Below are 17,535 nucleotides of genomic sequence, written 5' to 3' on the forward strand. Positions count from 1 at the left end.
TGTAATCAAACCGGCAGACTGAGCATCGGAAATCACTCTTTTCGAGCGGTTGTTTTTTGCACGCCTCGAGGTTTGAAACACGCAGGAGGGTAGGACGCGTAAACTTTCTTCCCGCGCGGCGTCTGTTCGCACGGAAATATCCTCGAAGCGATCGTTACACCGGCGAAAACACTGCGAAACAAACGAGAGGCAGACGATGGCCCATTGTCGGTCTCGAACGCGCGCACCTGAACTTGTTCCCGAAAATCGGGCGGTTCGAACGCGCAACAGGTCCGTCTCGCGCGTGAAACGAGAACAGATCGAACAAAGAGATCGCTGGATCCTCGGTCGTTTCGTCCGCGTTTTACTTCCCGTGGAAGGCTTCTTCCTTTCGCGAGAGAGCACGCGAGACTTTCTCCCCGTGAGCCACGAAATAATCTCCACGTGTTGCTTAGATAGTGCCTTCTCTACCTCCGGCGCGGCAATCGAAGGTAATTTCATCGGACGGCTGACGTCCAGCTGGGAATCCCCCAAAGAAGATACGAGGCACGGTGTATTGATCAACTCGGAACAGCGAGAGACAGGCGTAGGAGAGGAAAGGATTTGTTCGACGCAGGAGCTAAGTGACGGGATAAAGCTTGTGCCGGGCGGAGCGAAAGAAGAAATAGTGTCGTGTGTTGAAACCGTCGTTGTAGGGGCGGGTTTTAAGGGAGGAGATAGAAGTAAAGCTAGAAATAGTAACAGTGCCAATTGGAAAGTGTCGATTGTTCGCGTGCACCAGGGATAAAGGGGGAGTAACACGAGGTAACGATACTTAGCAAGGTTCGCGACGGAGGATAAGCGCAAGGATAAACCCTGCCGATTTACTGGGATACGGCCTAGGAGAGAGCCGGTTTCTTCCATGGACGCGCGTCGAAGATAATCCGCGCGCACCTCCAGCCCAGGACCGCCGACATCCAAGGTAAATATAGCACCTGTTTCGCATCCGTTCCGTTTCACCTTTAATGCCCACGCGTTCCTTCTGATCGCGCAGAAATACCGTGCACGCGTGCGTTCACCTACATTTGCATAGCGATGCGCATTTTTCCGCCGCGTCGTCGGAAGCGAAAGGAAGGGAAGAGGAGTCCTCCGGACAGGTTCTTGCCTCCGCTCGCGTCTGCACGCGAATTCTTTCAAACGGACGAACGAACGTCCTGACGCGACGACGACTGTGTTTAAGCCGCGCGTGGAACAACGACGACGGACAGTGTCCGTTCTGTTCGCTCGATCGGTTTCACTTTCCATCCGAGCGTCCACTGTCGCCAGCTCGCCTTCCCGCATCACGCTTGTCACCGTGTTAAAACAATGAAATGTAAAACCGCGATTATCGTATCACCGTACGGATGTATCGAATCATTCATTGACAAAGTCTCGTGAAACACAGCTAGCGATGGGTTCGAGTCCAGATGAGACACAGCTTGCACTGTGATTCGTAATACTCGTAGAAAGTTGCGAGAACGTATTTGAGAATGGTCCCGGATCTCTTTTACCCAAGTGCTCGCGAGTTATACGAATTTCAAACTACTCGACCAGATTCGAATCTACATAGTTGCAATAAAGTTGATTTCATCACTGTGGACGATGTCCCTGGAACGTTGCTTCGTCTCTTTCGCTCTGACTGCCTCTCAGTCTCTCCGCGTTGGTTCCTTCTAAAATTAAGCGAGGCCCACCGAGCGAACGAACTTTCGTTTCACGATGAAAACGCTCGTTTTCCGGTGCGCGTACAACGTTTCGAAAAATCGGCTCGCGTCGCCTTGTACCGTCCCGTAAATCCGCTCGACTTTCTCCAACAAAACAGCTTAGATGAACGGCGGGATTTATTATATGTACACGCGGGTACCTGCGTTCGACGCTCAGACAAAAGCGCGTATGAGTCACAAAAGAGTACGCGTGTTTGCGGTGAAAAAAAGAATTGCCTCGAGCAAATACATTGTATATATTTTAATCTAATCTCGTTTGATTTCAAATAATATGTACTTTATTGCGTAGATATCTGTTAAGTACATGGAACGAGATAGAACCGAGCAGAACTATTTCGTCAAGTTCAAACACTCCAATTATTCGACAGATATTTATTGCGACCAAATTTATATTGTCTATACCCGGTACGTGAAATATGGTTTCTTATTTGACATGCGTCGCGTTGTTCCGAGTGATAGTTCGAGCAACAAAATATTCTTTCTATCGTTGATACGTGCACGCGTACCTTGAAAAATACAACGTGATTGGTGGACTTGTCCGAGAAGTTACTTTTAAAGTTATCGCACGAGATTCTCGCGATTCTTTTTTTTTTTTTTTATTCTCTTTTCCATCGTGTTCCTGGTATCGGTATCCAGATTTTATGAATCATTGACGGAAAATAATGGCTGAGCTTTTATTTCTACCGGCGGATTAAAGTGTTAACGCGAGCGATAAAAATATTTAGCGAAATTTAATAGCTCGCGAGAATATAAAACTGCTACCGTTCAAGTGTTTTGGCACACAGTACAATCAGCGACGTGTCAATAAACTCGAGTTTTCTCAGCCGGTTCTGCTTAGATTCCATCGCTCGCAGAGGCCGGTAAATTAAATCGTGCGTTACAATGCCACGCGCCACTTTACGCGCAGAAATAACATAAAAATACACTTAAATTCGAACGTCACTCAAAGCTCTCTGACGGTAAAACTGCTAACACCTTAAAATCCGTCGCGCGCAGGAATGAATTCAATTAAACCGGCGCGCACCGTTGAAAATTGTTTTTCTCCTGTTCGCGGCATTATCGCGAAAACAAGCAGAAGGTGGAAGGAAAGTTACTTATTTAGAAGCGCGCGTTATCGTTTTTATGTGGAATTGTTATCGTTATCGCGGGAACCCAGCTGTTTGTACAAACGAGAGCGACTAGGTAGCGCGTAAGAAAGTGTGCTAGGTCAAACAGCTTTTCCAAACGCGTTTACGGTGCCGTTCCTGCGGACGCATTATCGACACGGGAACACGGGCAGCCCATTAAAACGAACACAGGAAACGGCTTTTGGCCCAGATTAGTCCCCAGGAATTTGCATGCCTATGTCGATCCCGCGAGGGGCGTCTGAGGAGCGAAACACCGCGCACGCGAAAACAAGAACTGTGTCGGACCCCTCTCGTAATTCACCGTTCGCGAAAGTACTCGCTCCTCTTCGTGATACGCGCGTGTAAGAGAGAGACTAATCGCGCGATGAAACACCCTGGGATTAGCGTTGAGTTTGAAGAATTGCTTTTGGAAATTCTCCCAAGATTTCGCGCGAGGAACGCCTATATTAACGAGGGATCTGCACGGAGTTTGGAAAAGTACGAGGCTTCGATCTGAGCACTCGTGTCATTCGTCGACATATCTTCGTGGTTAATATTCGATACCTCTGCTGTGATAATAAGATTGGTTTACCTTGATTCGACGAAACGAGGAACTTTACTGGTAGAAACACTCTGACTGACCCACGAAGGCTGTATCCACTTACTCCGCGAGCCAAATTAAATTGAACGAAGATCTCAATCAAGTCCTCCGTACGAAGATCCTTTCTGCCATGTTCCAATTCTCTAGATAGAGTACCTTGAGAATTATCGCCTCGATCGATGGACTAACCAGCTGATTTGAATCCGTTTCGTTGCGTTAACAACTTTCTACGTTTTAATAATTACTCGATCGACACACTTTCTCTTATTATTTCGTACGTTCCCGTCGTTTCGTACGACACGTCGCTCTCCTTTCCTCGAATTGTCGTTTCATGCAGTCGCAATAAAATGTCTAGCGCGATTCAGCTGCGAGGAAATCGAATAAAACATTATAAATAAATAACACCTGAAAAGCTCCCCTCAGACTCTGTCGTGTCGCTGTCCAAGGTATTCGAATGTATCATACAAATTATAGAGGCTATTCACTTTGAAAATAACACTTACCCTCGATTCCTCTCGACGACTCCCATTCATTGGGCATCGTTACAAGCCTCTCTCCCTCTGATCGCGCGTCGTTGATAAGCCAGGTAGATCTGAATTGGCGATCGTAACAGCATCGTTATCGAGCCTCGCGAACTTCGATGAACCTGCGCCAAGTATAAAGTAACAAACGACTCGATCAGGACAATTAAAACTGTGACGCGGTGTTAACGACGCCGCGGATCGCGTTTGGTTGGCTTCAGAGAGGGCCACACGATGCCTTCGTGTCCAGTCTGTCATAATAATAACGAGCGTCTGGCTGGTAGTCAGGAAACCGCCACGGCCTGATAATAATCTCTCGCGTTCTGCTTCCTTTAAGAGCATTCGTCGAAACGCGACCAAGAAGAAGGAGCAGCGCGCGTGGATTCGACCGAAAGTTGAAATTCACGCCACGGCTCGCCTCGACCGTCCGCTTTCACGAACGATTGCCTCCGGTGAATAAAATCCGATTCGCGGAATTTCTGGTGTCGTTAAAACGGGAATGAACGGTTCTTTTTCAAACCGCCCGTGTCCGCGTCGGGCGATTAACATTATTATTTAAACGTGGAGAGAGATAGGACCTTTATTGGGGCTCGTTCGATGGTACCAAGTGGGTCATACGCGAAATAATTATGATCCTGGCAATACTGCTAGTTAACGCTGGACGCCTCTGCTCTATGGCGAATCTTCGTAATTCGTTTCTTAAGTTATCAGAATTGCATTTACGCCAACGTGTTTTTTTCTTTACAAAAAAAGGAAACGAAACACTTCGTACCTCGTCGTACGCTTACAGCAGAGGATCGAGTGTACTGATCATTTGGAAGATAAAAATTAATTCTGGAAACAAGCGGATGTGACATTTTCTTATCCTTTGTGCTCGAAAAACCTGCTCGAATCTACGAAAGTATACTGTTTATCGAGAACAGTGTTCGACGTACGACAGATGTAACAGTCGATTCATGTACCGATTTTTAATTCCTTCCAAATTTTCACGTCTCGTACGAGAACGTTCTCGTAGAACGTTCGACGGCGTAGTCGAAGCATTTGCGTTTTAACAGCTGTTTCTTCAGGCGTGTCTTGTTCAGAACAGTTTCGCATTGTGAACAAGCTACTTTCTAAAATTCCACTTACGACGCTAGGAATTGTCCAAATAACTGTGCAAGACCGTGCAAGGATATCGACGAAAGTGTCCGTGAACAACAATAAAGGCCTGTACGAGTTGTTGGAAGCTCCAAAAAACTGAAGCTCGCTAGCGAGCTTAGTCGCTCTGCGATCTTGTAAGAAGCGTTGAAAAATATTAGCTAGCTCGCTCGCTCGAAGCTTTCACGCGGAAAAGAAACGGAAACGTGAAACATCGGAAATTGCATCGGCAACATTCCAGGAAACATTTCTCTTTCGATTAGCGCAACACGCGTGTACGCGCTCGGATTTGTTCTCCGCGATCGTTCGTAAATATTTAAGACTCGCTCATAAATATGCGGGACGATAAAACGAGCAAATGGAGGGAAAAATCAAGGCGACGATGCGAGCGACTTCGAATATTTCCATTCAAGAAGCTGGTACACGACGAAGGAATGGCAATCTCGGAAGCTATCGTTGATCTCTCGTATCGAAATGTCGGTGTTTCCACGCGAACGTGATACCGTGGCATCAGCGAGGACGCGAGATGCTCGAGAACGAGGCAAAAACGGGGCAGTCGTTAACGAGGTCGCCGAATTTTCATCCGCGTCTGGCCGCTACTTTTTTATCCGGCGCTTCCTGATTGGCACCCGCGCAGACATGCACGAACGGCACCACGCGCGAGGATAATAACATAATCCAGCGCATTATGTCGCTAATGAATAGACAGTACAGGCACACATCCGACTACGAAGGACTTGACACGCGGCTTAGATAACTCCAGCAAACGTAACAACGTACAACGAAACACATGGCCAGCGGTGTGCGCATACGGTGTAATGGCCACCACGTGACGCACGGTGTCTGTATGCGTCAATGTGTGTCCCTGTCATTAATGAAGTCGCGGAATGTACAATTCGCATTAGGCGCCATTATACGCGAGCTTCGAGCGTGCATTCGGCCATGAGAAAGAGCGCCTCCGCGAGCGTCGTCGATGGATCCCAGCGAGACCTCGATGATCTGATTTCTGGCCAGAAAGAAACGAGGAAAGGAAAGTGATCGGTTCGTTCGTCGAGCTACGAGGACAATGGGGGAATTCCCCTTCGCTTTTCTCTCCGTCGAGCGGTGTGCACAGCGATTGATCGAGGAGATGCGTCGAGGAGACGACGAAGATTAATATCGAAGGATGCTCGAAGACGCCTCGCGAGTCGAGCCGTGGCGTCGAGTGGATAACTCAGTCAGTTGAAGTGTGTACACGCCCTCGTATCGTGGACACCCGGTAGAGGGTAAGAACGAGTCGAGTTTAATTGACTCTTTCACGTGTAATGATGTTTGAGAACTGTGGATGGTCGTTTTGGATATTTCGTTAAGGGTGGTGTTACTGTTCAGCCAAAAACGTTTTTTGATCCGATTCTGTTATCTTCTGAGATCATCAGTACACGAGGAATTCCTTGTACAATCGTGATATGACTTGCACGTGGCTTGCAGAGACTCTAAAAAGGAGAAACCGCAGGAAATTTCATAGATGCGCTATGGCGAGGAGAGAAAGGAAGGGAATATCCGAGCTTATCAGAAATTAGGTCATGGAACGGTTGAAAATATTCCAACGAAAATATCCGGGGACCGTAAAATTGAAATTCCTATGGATTTTCTCAAATGGAACGAAGAAATCCTTTCGTAAATAAAATTTCAGCCAATCAGAAAAAGTAATTTCCTCTCTGAACGGCAGCTGCTTTCCATTCTCATTGTAGCGCGAGCAAACCTTCCTCGAGCGAGGAATATTTCGCGGTGAAAAAGGATTCGCGATATTCCATTTCCTGCTGGCGAGAATCCGTGTTCCTTGTGTCAGTGCGCGTTCCGCGAGCAACCGCTGCAATTATGCTCTACACTAGATTATATGGGAACAATTGGTGCCTTCTGTTAATTTTTATTACATCGCTGAACGCAGAACGTTGCGCGTGCTACCATGTTAGAAACAATTACGATAAACAGCTCGGTACGTTCTCGAACATCCAATTACTTTCACATTATTTTAAATAATTTTCTGCACAGAATAGCAAGGACCATGTGTGCGTATATGTTGAACTAAAGCGTTCGAAGCAACACGGTATCCACAGGCTAAGAGAAAGAGCCAAAAATCATTCAGCAACGTACACCACGATAATTACAGTACATTTACTACAAACCGTTGTCATCAGTGGGTCATAAAAATATTTGAACGTACCTGCACGATACATTAGGTTCCATTTAACTGGGCCATTCGACTATAATAATATCTCGAGCTCAATGTTCCGCGCTATGAACTGGTTTTTACGTGAAATTTATGTCTGTTATCTACGCCACAAAATTTATTGTAAATGCCGTGTACGTCGCTGAATTATTTCCTAATTTCGCTGGTGTAATCTCGAGACCTATTTCTTTTGCTTCGTTCCATTCTAAATCCATACCTGATTGTCGATGACTACTGTGCTCGTCATCTTCGATAACGATTAGCTTCCAACATCTTCGTACAGCAAGTAAAATGTCACTACAGTCACTATCACTATTTAAAGTATCTATCGAATCACTGTTTGCGATGGTAGCAGAACTTTGATTGACCCCGTCGACGCTTAATATTCTCGTCCAAGACATTTTTAAGGATAAATTTTTAGTACTTTTCAAGAAAATATCTCTGCACGTACGAACGCGCGACGACACGTCCGACTCGGACGACGTACCACGCCATACTACTTATACCTATTATTTATATTTGACCTGAACGACGCACCGCGTCTCTTAAACGTTGTTTGGCCTGATCGACGTCCCTCGTTCGCGATATTGTTAACAAACGAGCTACAGGAACAGACACAGTCATTCGAACTCGAGAAAACCTTCACCGTCTCTCTGATTCAGTCGTACGGAACAAATGATACTGAATTTCCAAAAAATTTAACCCTTTAAAAGGCACCCTCGGATTAACTCGTGCGGACACAATCGACAGAAACGTGGACACTCGAGTTAACTCGAGGGGCATTCAATTTTATGTCCCCGTGCAAGCGTCAACAGACAATGAAATACAATCTTGAAAAATCCACGCGGATAATCGTCAAAGAGATAGAGTTATTATTTTGAAATCTAATTTAATCGACGGAGTCAGGCTTCTCGGTTGACTGGTTAAAGTCCGAGTCTCTAGATATATGCAATGACATAATAAATGTAACCATTTGGAGCAAGAATTATTCCGCGCGATGCAGAAATACCAGGAAAATCGTGAACGGGAACGGGAAAACGGGAGAAGAAAATACAGGAAACAGTTGCGGACACTGCAAATGGTTAAAGTCGCGGTTATGCTATCGATTCTCGATAATGTTCGACCCATAATTGTCGACACGTCGTCACGTCGATACACGGAGTCGTCCAATCGCTAAGCTCAGAAGTGAGCTCGACGCAATTGCGCGCGAAGTATTCTTGGCATTGAATCAAGTAGAGCTGAGGAAAACGGGATATCCCGGCTTGATTATCACGCGACTGCTTCTTGGCCGGTCCGATATGTTTATACAAGCGTGCAAGTCGACTTCTGGGAGATTCCCCAGGCTTATTATCTCTCCGCTGAGACGATTATTTACCCGCGACGGTATTCCCCCAACGAGCGTCGAGATTTTCCTAAACTTTCTTCGACTCATCGCGGGTTAACGTCCGCGATCTCGCGCAAAAATGCACGGAATGCCACGAATGTCCCACGTGAAATTAGAATTTCTCTTTTGGCATCGTTAATGCCCGCGCAAACTGTCGGGTGTTCATCGAACTTGCCTCTGGTTGACACTAGAAATCAACGACCGTGGCAATAATCAATTAACGGGATTCATCGCTCGCAGACGGATTCGTCTCGCAGTATGCGAGACGATTTAGAACGATGTAGAACGTGTAATATGTGTATCGTTAATATTACAACAGTTTTAGCATTATTTTCAGCCCACGAACACGTATCCATTCATAAGAAGCGAGTGGTTCTCGTAGAGTAGCGTTTGGTACCACTCTGACGTCAATGGTCGAGGTCTGCGTCCGCCTTGTCTACGCACGACTATACTTGCGGGAATTCACAGTTAGCGAAACCATAATAGATATCGCGTTAACACGATCCCAAGTGCGAAGTGCCAGCAGACACTTCGATCGATCGAGGATAATTAAGCTGCTTGTACACCAAACACTTCCTACCTCTTTTTACACTTCCTACATCCATCGTGCGCGCGTGTCGAGTCGTCTGAACGGAATTGAACCTGTCGATGACCAACGATCGTCGAGTTATCTAGCTAGGACGATATTATTATAATTCCATTCCCGATACTTTCTACGAAATGCTAACGGAACGTAACGGAGCATCCGAGTCGCTGGTCACGGCGAGCCGTTGCGGGCATCGGCGATGAATGATTCATCGAGAAATTAGCGGTGTCTAAAATATTCCCGTGCCACCCGAGCCACGAGGATTAATGTTGCAACTGCGTGTGCGATTGCAGGGGGTCCAAAGCGTAACTTTCCTCGGGATAATGCGAAGCCTGGAGAGGTTATCGGGTAGCGATCAAGACTGCGATCAGGAGATGTATATCGACCTGGACGACGCCTCCGTCGACTCGCTTACCGGGAAACGCAGTCGCCACCATGTCGTCGGCGCGGAGGTAAGGATTTTTCTTCTATTTTCGATCTAATTAAGCACCGACGCGCGGTGACAGGGAACGCGCGTCCAGTTCTGATAAATTGGACCCTAATTAAATTGACCCTCGCGCGCTGTTCGAGGTAAGCAGAGGATTAACCCTTGGCCGGTGCCACGGGTTTCCGTTCTTCCATCGCGGACGTCTTGTCTGAAAAAGATCGACAAACTCGACGATATCGAGCGTCGAGATTCTATATTTGTCGATGGATATTAAAATACCATTGCGCGTAAATATTCTTCTCAGTCGGAGTATTTTTGATTAGCAGGCTGTCGGTGGATATAATCTTAACCGCACATTTGACTCATAGCGTAATAATAGAACGAATTAAGTTAATATTTGCCGGCTACGTTCGCTGTTCGTATCGCCAATCTAAGTGACTTCCATCTGAATTCATTTCGTTCGAAAGAAATATCTGTAATTGAAAAAGAAGAAACTGAACTTATTGAGAATCACTTCTATTCTTTATCTCGACTTGAATAACGCGTAGCTCGGAATCACCTGTATTATTCAATTTGCATTAGATCCTGCTCTGCTTAATATCTTATTGACACTCTTCTTCGCGTCAAGATTTCTTTCAGATAATTATTGATAACCGGTATATTATCGTCGATTTATCGTAAGCCGGCCAGCTCGTCTGGATATATCGGCGTTCGATTATATTTCACGTAGACCAAACACACGTTCGTTCGAACAGTCTTGTAATTAGTAACAGTTGTATATTTGCCGCGGGTGAAAAGAATTAAGTAGCCATTAAAAGATACGGCCGAGTGACGTTTCATTTGATAATTCGAACGATAAAGTGCAGAGGTACACCGTTTCTAATGTGTTTAAGATTTTCCATCAGCGTGTGACGATGAAAGCAACGACCAAGTGTCCAATTTTGAACCTTGAATTCTCAAATTCGAATCAATCTGAACAGCGCACGAGGATCGAAGCGATTTATCCCACTCGTCGATCCGAGAGATCGTTCGTAACGCTATACAAAAAAACAGTCGATGGAATTTTGAAAAACTCTGCGATAAAATGTACGCGTATTTGCTGCGACGTATGCAAATGGATTTATAGCACGTTGCTTCTTCCCTAACGCAGAGAAGAAATTCACAGACTAGTATCTCGTATTTGTTTTTGAAAAAAATCGTGTGCACTGTCACGAGAGCATTGAACACTGAATCGTAAACAGTAAGTGACAAATTAAATCGCTCTGTGTTCGAATCAGCGAGACGAAGACGAAAGTATCTATATAATTGATGCCGTTCAATTTGTAGTAGAGATACGGAAAACAGAAACACCGATATGTGCGCGTACAGAAGTGCACTCGCGAGTTGCATACGAAAACAATGCAAAGAAGAAGTTATCCTACATACGCACGCGTATACAAAGATAATAAACGAGGTAGATTTAAAACAATTCGTAGCCTCGCGCGATTCGTAATACCTTTTTTATCGTTACTCCTCTACTCTTCGCGTATCCAACGATCGATAGCAATTTCATTTCCACGTATAATCGTACAAAAATGATGCAGTATCTCCGTGTTATCTCTCTTTGATTGATTTGTAGATAACAATTACCACAGCCTCAATTTAATAAATTGATCGATATACGGAAGCGCTCGCGCCAAGGTACTCCTCTCTAAAAAAGACAGATAAGACGAGTAGTTGACGAACGAAATAGCTGAACCCTAAGTAGATCGCCGGTCGCCATCTTTCTGGAAACGATTGCCACGTTATTCTAATTACCTCGACAGACATCGAGGGTGTACGTACAAAAGAATTACAAATATCGGTGGCAATGTTAATCTTATCTGTCATGCTACGGGAAACCTGCGTTTCTAGTGGATATTAGAATACGATCGGTTGCGTAACACCACGATTATATCGTGCATAATGAAAAATCGCGTTTGTGTCGCGAACAGAACGAGGCCTCTCTAAAGTAAACATTGTAATCTGCGTCTGTTAATAGACGCACGCAGAGATCACCGAGTATTCCGGATAAAATCAGTTTTTTTTTCATGCACGTCATTTTCCCGACGTAACACTATCACAGACACGGACACGATAAGTCCACGATTTTCCTTGTACTCTTGTAAAGTAAGTCAACGAGCCTACTTAAAAGTCTTGACCCTAATTTTCTCTGGTAACCTCGAGACATCACGCTTTTTTATCGGCTAGCGAAATAATCGTCGAGAAATGGTGGCAAGCCGAAAACTTAAGGGATCTTTTTTGAAACGATTGAAAAGGTGGGCGAGGAGAGCGACAGCAGCGGCAGCGAGAGGAGCCCGAAGCAGGCGAAAAGAAGAAATCGTGGACCACCGACGACCAGGAGACGAAAAAGTGGCATTTCCGCGCGCGAGAGGAACCTGAGGAGGCTCGAGAGCAACGAGAGAGAAAGAATGAGAATGCATTCCCTAAATGACGCTTTCGAGGTAATTTTTCACGCGTTACAAGCTAGCTACGATTCGCGACCAGCTTTCCTCGACTCACTTCGATCACCTAGATTTTGAAGACGCGTTAGAAATCCGGGTGAAATTAATCTAGACGAACATTTGTCGCGTTGTCTGAAAATTTTAACGTGCACGTACGACAGCAATATCCAACTCCATTTTTCACGATAGCTACGCGTATTCGACGTCCTCGTATCCTCTTCCCTTCGAGAATCCAGTTCTTTTCACGATCTTGGTATCTCGCGAATTCGTGAAATGACTTTTCTTCGCACAATACCCTGTTCAACGCAATAATAGAAGCGCGATATCTTAGCAGACGTTGTCAATCTCGAATGCAAGGTACGCGTGGGCGATCCGTGTACTATTTGAGACGATGTCTAAGGGTGGAGACGCGAAGGGGTTGCGAAGTAGAGGAATTCAGTGTCGCGAAGTTCGCGTGGAAGCTGGTTGACTCGTCTCGTGGAGAAATGTTCGCGAGTGGCTCGAGGGAAACGAATGAAACGAGCTGAAACGGCGAACTTGGAGAGAACGAACCTCGCGAGGTCGTATTCAAGTGTATAAATTGAATTTTTCGGACGTGATCGATGATGTGTAAATGTAATTGAAGTGTCGCCGTTATCGGTAACAATGTTATCATTTTCAGCAACTGCGCGAAGTGATACCACACGTAAAAATGGAAAGGAAACTCAGCAAAATAGAGACGCTTACACTGGCCAAGAATTACATAATGGCCCTGACAAACGTCATATGCGAAATGCGCGGCGAGGAGCAACCGTACACGTAAGTAAATTTATCGAGCCGTTTAAAACAAACAAGTGTACGCGGTTTCTGTTAGTGAATGAAACGGAACAGGGACTCGAGTGACTGCTCGGGTAGAATAAAGCGAGGATTTCTGGGGCACGTCGTTAGCATCGGAATTGCTGCGTAACTCCGTTGCTCTCGCGTTACGCACGCACTTTGACAGTAAAGTTAATCGATCGGCAACGATCGTTCCTCCGCTGGCGTTTAAATTTCGCGTTCCGAACCGCCGCTCGAAGCGTGCACTTTTTGGTATAAAGTAAAACACAAGGCACCTCGTGTTTAATGTGTTATGCAAAAACATGATAATTATTTAAATACCATCTTCGTCACGCCTTGAGAGCTCGTTAATTTACGACGAGCCAGTTCGATTACGTACGCATTTCAATCCGATGGCGAAAGCGCGGTTTTAATTTACGAATTCCGTCTGAAATCGTCTAAATAATCGAGTTTTGCAACCGGTGTTTCGAATGTCGTACACGTAGACGCAGCCGAGTTAGAGTACAATGTCCGATTGGCATTAAACGGCCGAAGATGCACCGCTTTTTCCACATTTTCACCGTTCTTTCAACGCCTCGATGCTTTCACGTCCGTTGCACTCGCATACTTACATATATCCAAATATCCTGGCCCCGCGTTATTTATCGTTTGTTAGGCCACCTCGCTAAAGAAACATTTACGTACATTAAGAGGAGAGCATCAGAAATTTTTGCTGCGAAAAAAAATATTTGCTCGATTCAACAAGGTGAATATCTAAAGTTAACCAAATATTTGTTTCAAGTTTGGCTACTATTTTTAACGAAACAGTCGATTGAAATTTCGAGTTACTCTGCGCCTAATAAATCGTTCGCGGCGTTCAATGCGTTTATTCCCGTCGTTCTTCCAGGTGAATCCGAAAAATGCCGGTTTCGCAAGAGTAGCGAGGATTTTATACAATTCCCCGTGGCTCCTATCGATATTCCACCGTGGGTTATAAATAACCGCGGCTGTAACGTTATTTTCTAATTGCAAAACTAACGGCGGCCAGCGACTGTTAATACCGTTGGGAAGGCATGCATACCAACTAAATTAGTTACGCGAACATTTATATTCCGCGGTGGCTAAGGACGAATCGTCGCCACAAATCTCGCCGTTTCACGGCGATTGCGTTCGTCGAACTCTGCGTAAAATACTGCAATCGGGACTGGCTTCGTTAACATCGGGTCCGCGATTTTTTTACATATCATTTTTATCGGATCGAAGCGTCCGTCCCGTCGCGAGACGCGAATGGCTCCAGACGGAATATTATACGTTGTTATTTATTAAATGTTAACATTCGCCGATATCGAATCGGCATTCGAAAGTGGAGGCTTTTATCTGCGACCTTTGCTTTATCCACTGTCGGAATACTTCTCTGGCTAGCATTATCTTTCGCTGAAAGCAAACTAATTTCGCTTGACTTCGAGCCACGACGAAACTCCATCGATCGAAGGGAAAATTCTACCAATCTCGCGAATCCTTCCTTTTTTTTTCTTTCTACTTGCATGCATTTCAACTAAATTCTGTAACCTCGATGTACAGTTAATTGCCCCAGTGGTTAACCGTTGCAAACAGTTTGTCAGATAAAATTAACAACCGTGTAACTGTGTAGCAGATAAACGGCTGACATTTATTTACAAAGAAGTCGGTCTTGTAATTAGAATATTGAAGTAAATTATCGCACATTGCATGCTGCTCTAAACTCGATAAGATATTTACTGAAACGCATCGATCGACAGCAATGGTTTATCTCGTGTACGTTCGCCAAGTTGGAAGACATTAACGATGGACCAACTCGTTAGAATCGATGGAAATGACTTTCATAAATTCAATCGACCATTTACTTCGATCAAGAAATTCTCTTCTGTTGAATAAGTAGACAACTTCAAACGAAAATCTTCATCTTTATCTATTTGAAAGAATTCTGTCGTGCTCTCTTCTTAATCCAAGTATATATTTCTTTAGTAAATCGATTGTTGCTAGATAACTTGACATTTTCAGCCTCTCCGTTTTTATTAATTAAACTAGATAAGCGTCTGTCTTAATTCCAAATGTGATTTAAAAAAAGTTTGACGTACAAAGAGTCGATGACTCTGTGCAACGCATCATTCGTTCGCCCATTGGACGATGAGTGTAACCTAAAAGGTGTGCGCGGCGGAAAAATCACGTGAATGTCGAAATTGTAAGATAACATCGTGTGATAACGTGTAAGATAGTGGCATCGCGTCAGCTTAATTGCATCATAGTAATTAAGCTTGGAATGCAGGGTCTGTAAATATTAAAACGGTATCGAAACTCGGTCGCCGAGCATGTGCAAACTTTATTTCGCATCTTTCAATGGATTTCAATAACGAACGCTCGAATCGCGATCCGTCTCGATGCTTTTGGCGCATGCACTTTCGCGTAGCTACCAATCTGTTTAAAGCTACGCGCACAGATCGAATTAATTTTGAGATCCAAAAATAATTAACAAACCGAAGCTCGAAAGTTTCGCGATAAATCGCGATAACTCAACTTATCTGAAGTAAAGCCAACAGTCGGTTTTTTTTCACGAAAACAAGCTTCATCAACGGTACGTTGAATAAGGAACGGAAAGATATTTTTGTGATACGAATAAATGCTTGAGATTAAAATAAAATAACATTCTAAATCTTAAATAAAGTTCAAAGTGTCGTTTCTTGTGCTCGGACGATCCTATTTCGCAAAAAATAATTCCTTAAACACTAGCTATCACAATGATACATGCTTCTCTGCGAGACATAGGCGAGAAAGAGTTATTCCTCTCAAAGGAAGCTAAATAATTTGGTTCGCAACAAAATGCTTGGTGCCTGTGGTTAGTATCTCGAAAAGAGATTAGCTTTTTTAAAAATAATCTTGGTGCCCCGTTAACCCTACGGAATCATAAAACATTGCTCTCAACATTTCCCTATATCTCGAGCAAGAAAATAAAAACAACGTTTGCCACTTTGTTCCTGATAAGCCACGCTGCACGCACGATACCCAGTTAAAAAATTTCTACAGACCATGAACGTGATATCTCGGTCGATTGAACGAAAAATTGAGCCTAACTCGAAACGGACACAGGTTTCGAGCAAGAGATTGGGACGAGTGGGGAGCAATTAAAATAACGCGGGACAATTGAATTTTCAGATTCGTCGATGGCGAGTGTGGCTCGAGCAGCGGCGACAGCACAGGACAATTAGAATTAAGCGGCGGCGAACAACCGGAGGAAGCGTCCCCGGCATCGATGCACGAGACCAACAACAACAGTCTGCTCCACGAAGATTTAGAGCGCAGGATACCGTAGCTGTCCTAATAAGCGTCCAGAACTGATCGATCCTCGTTGGCGAGTCTCCGTTCGATAAGGCAAGCCTCGCCAAAACTGATCGCCATCTCGAAACGACGATCGAACGCGAAAGAAACAGCCGGCGATCGCTGACACTCGGCGATTGGCGAGAACGGCCATGGATGCCTTTATCGAACCTCGGAGGGACGAAACGTGAAAGCCAACGGAGGATCGTCGGGAACAGTCGTCGTCGAAATTGGCTGTTTAAAAAGCAGCCGGTCGTGATTTATCAAAGAAGATGCAATTCGGCTTTTACGAAATGATCCGTCCAAGGTCAACTTCTGGAGATCTCTCGAAGGCCAACGAGATGCGAGATTGACAGAGAGAGAGAGAGAGAGAGAGAGAGAGAGAGAGAGAGAGAGAGAGAGAGAAAGAGAGAAAGATAAAGACTGACTCCACGGCCGGTTAGGCTCGAGGATTCTCTGCTTCGTCTTTCTTCCTGTCGTTTTTCTTCCCCTTCCCTCTCTGTCGCGAATTTTTTCATTCCTTTCCCCGGTGATATCGCGGCCCGTTACCTTGAAACATCTCGATCTTTCGGTTACAGGCGACACGGGTGTCTATGTAGAGTTGGTTGACATTATTCCACACGTGTCGATCGCCGTCTCCAAGCGTTTCGAGCGTTGTTTGAGCCACGTGGCGAAGGTGTTCGAACGGAAACGAGAACATCGAGAAGGCACAGAGTCGGTTCGAGGCATTCGTGGAATGCTGAGATTCGCGACTGTTCGAACGATTCGCGAACGTATACGATCGAGATGGAGGGGAACCGGAAGAGCCCCGCGTCGTTAGTTGGCTGTTTTTCGGAGGATCTCGAGGTTGACGCCGAAAGGTCGGATCGCATCGACGACGGTGAGAACGGTCAGAGTGCGACGCGGCGAAGGGAAAAAAAAGAAAGTGTTAAGAAACTGTGATAGAATTTCGTATTAGAACCTCGTTGCGCATCGTCCCGCGTGCGACACTTTTTGTGGTAATTGTCTGCGGTCTGCGAAGTTGGACAGGGACCCGATAGGAACTTCCGTCAGGCTGGAATCGGTAGGAGGCGTCTACTGATCGAAACGGAACGAGGCGACGATCGCTGTCCTACGTTGTGGAGCAACGACGAAACGAAAAACAAAAAAAGGTGGAAGTGATCGCGGTCAAAGGAACAAAAATGCGGTTCGTTCAACGCGATTCAAACCTCGAACGG

The 17,535-nt window shown here is 45.2% G+C and overlaps 1 protein-coding gene across 1 annotated transcript; it reads left to right on the forward strand.

The window, feature by feature from the left end:
• The first annotated feature begins 835 nt into the window (after window positions 1-835).
• LOC143431312 (uncharacterized) lies at window positions 836-16,401 on the forward strand. Its single transcript, XM_076907943.1, has 5 exons — window positions 836-940; window positions 9,556-9,714; window positions 11,987-12,172; window positions 12,834-12,970; window positions 16,157-16,401. Exons 2-5 carry the CDS (start codon window positions 9,586-9,588, stop codon window positions 16,311-16,313), a joined length of 609 nt encoding a protein of 202 aa, XP_076764058.1. The 5' UTR covers window positions 836-940; window positions 9,556-9,585; the 3' UTR covers window positions 16,314-16,401.
• The last annotated feature ends 1,134 nt before the right edge of the window (window positions 16,402-17,535 follow it).

Source organism: Xylocopa sonorina, chromosome 17 (assembly GCF_050948175.1).
Source record: "Xylocopa sonorina isolate GNS202 chromosome 17, iyXylSono1_principal, whole genome shotgun sequence".
NCBI classification, from domain to species: domain Eukaryota; kingdom Metazoa; phylum Arthropoda; class Insecta; order Hymenoptera; family Apidae; genus Xylocopa; species Xylocopa sonorina.

Excerpts from the sequence above, each read along its gene's own strand:
- LOC143431312 (XM_076907943.1), top strand. The coding sequence starts at position 9,586 with ATGCGAAGCCTGGAGAGGTTATCGGGTAGCGATCAAGACTGCGATCAG. Across the intron at positions 9,715-11,986 it reads ACCATGTCGTCGGCGCGGAG|GTGGGCGAGGAGAGCGACAG; the intron begins GTAAGGATTTTT and ends ACGATTGAAAAG. Across the intron at positions 12,173-12,833 it reads CCCTAAATGACGCTTTCGAG|CAACTGCGCGAAGTGATACC; the intron begins GTAATTTTTCAC and ends TATCATTTTCAG.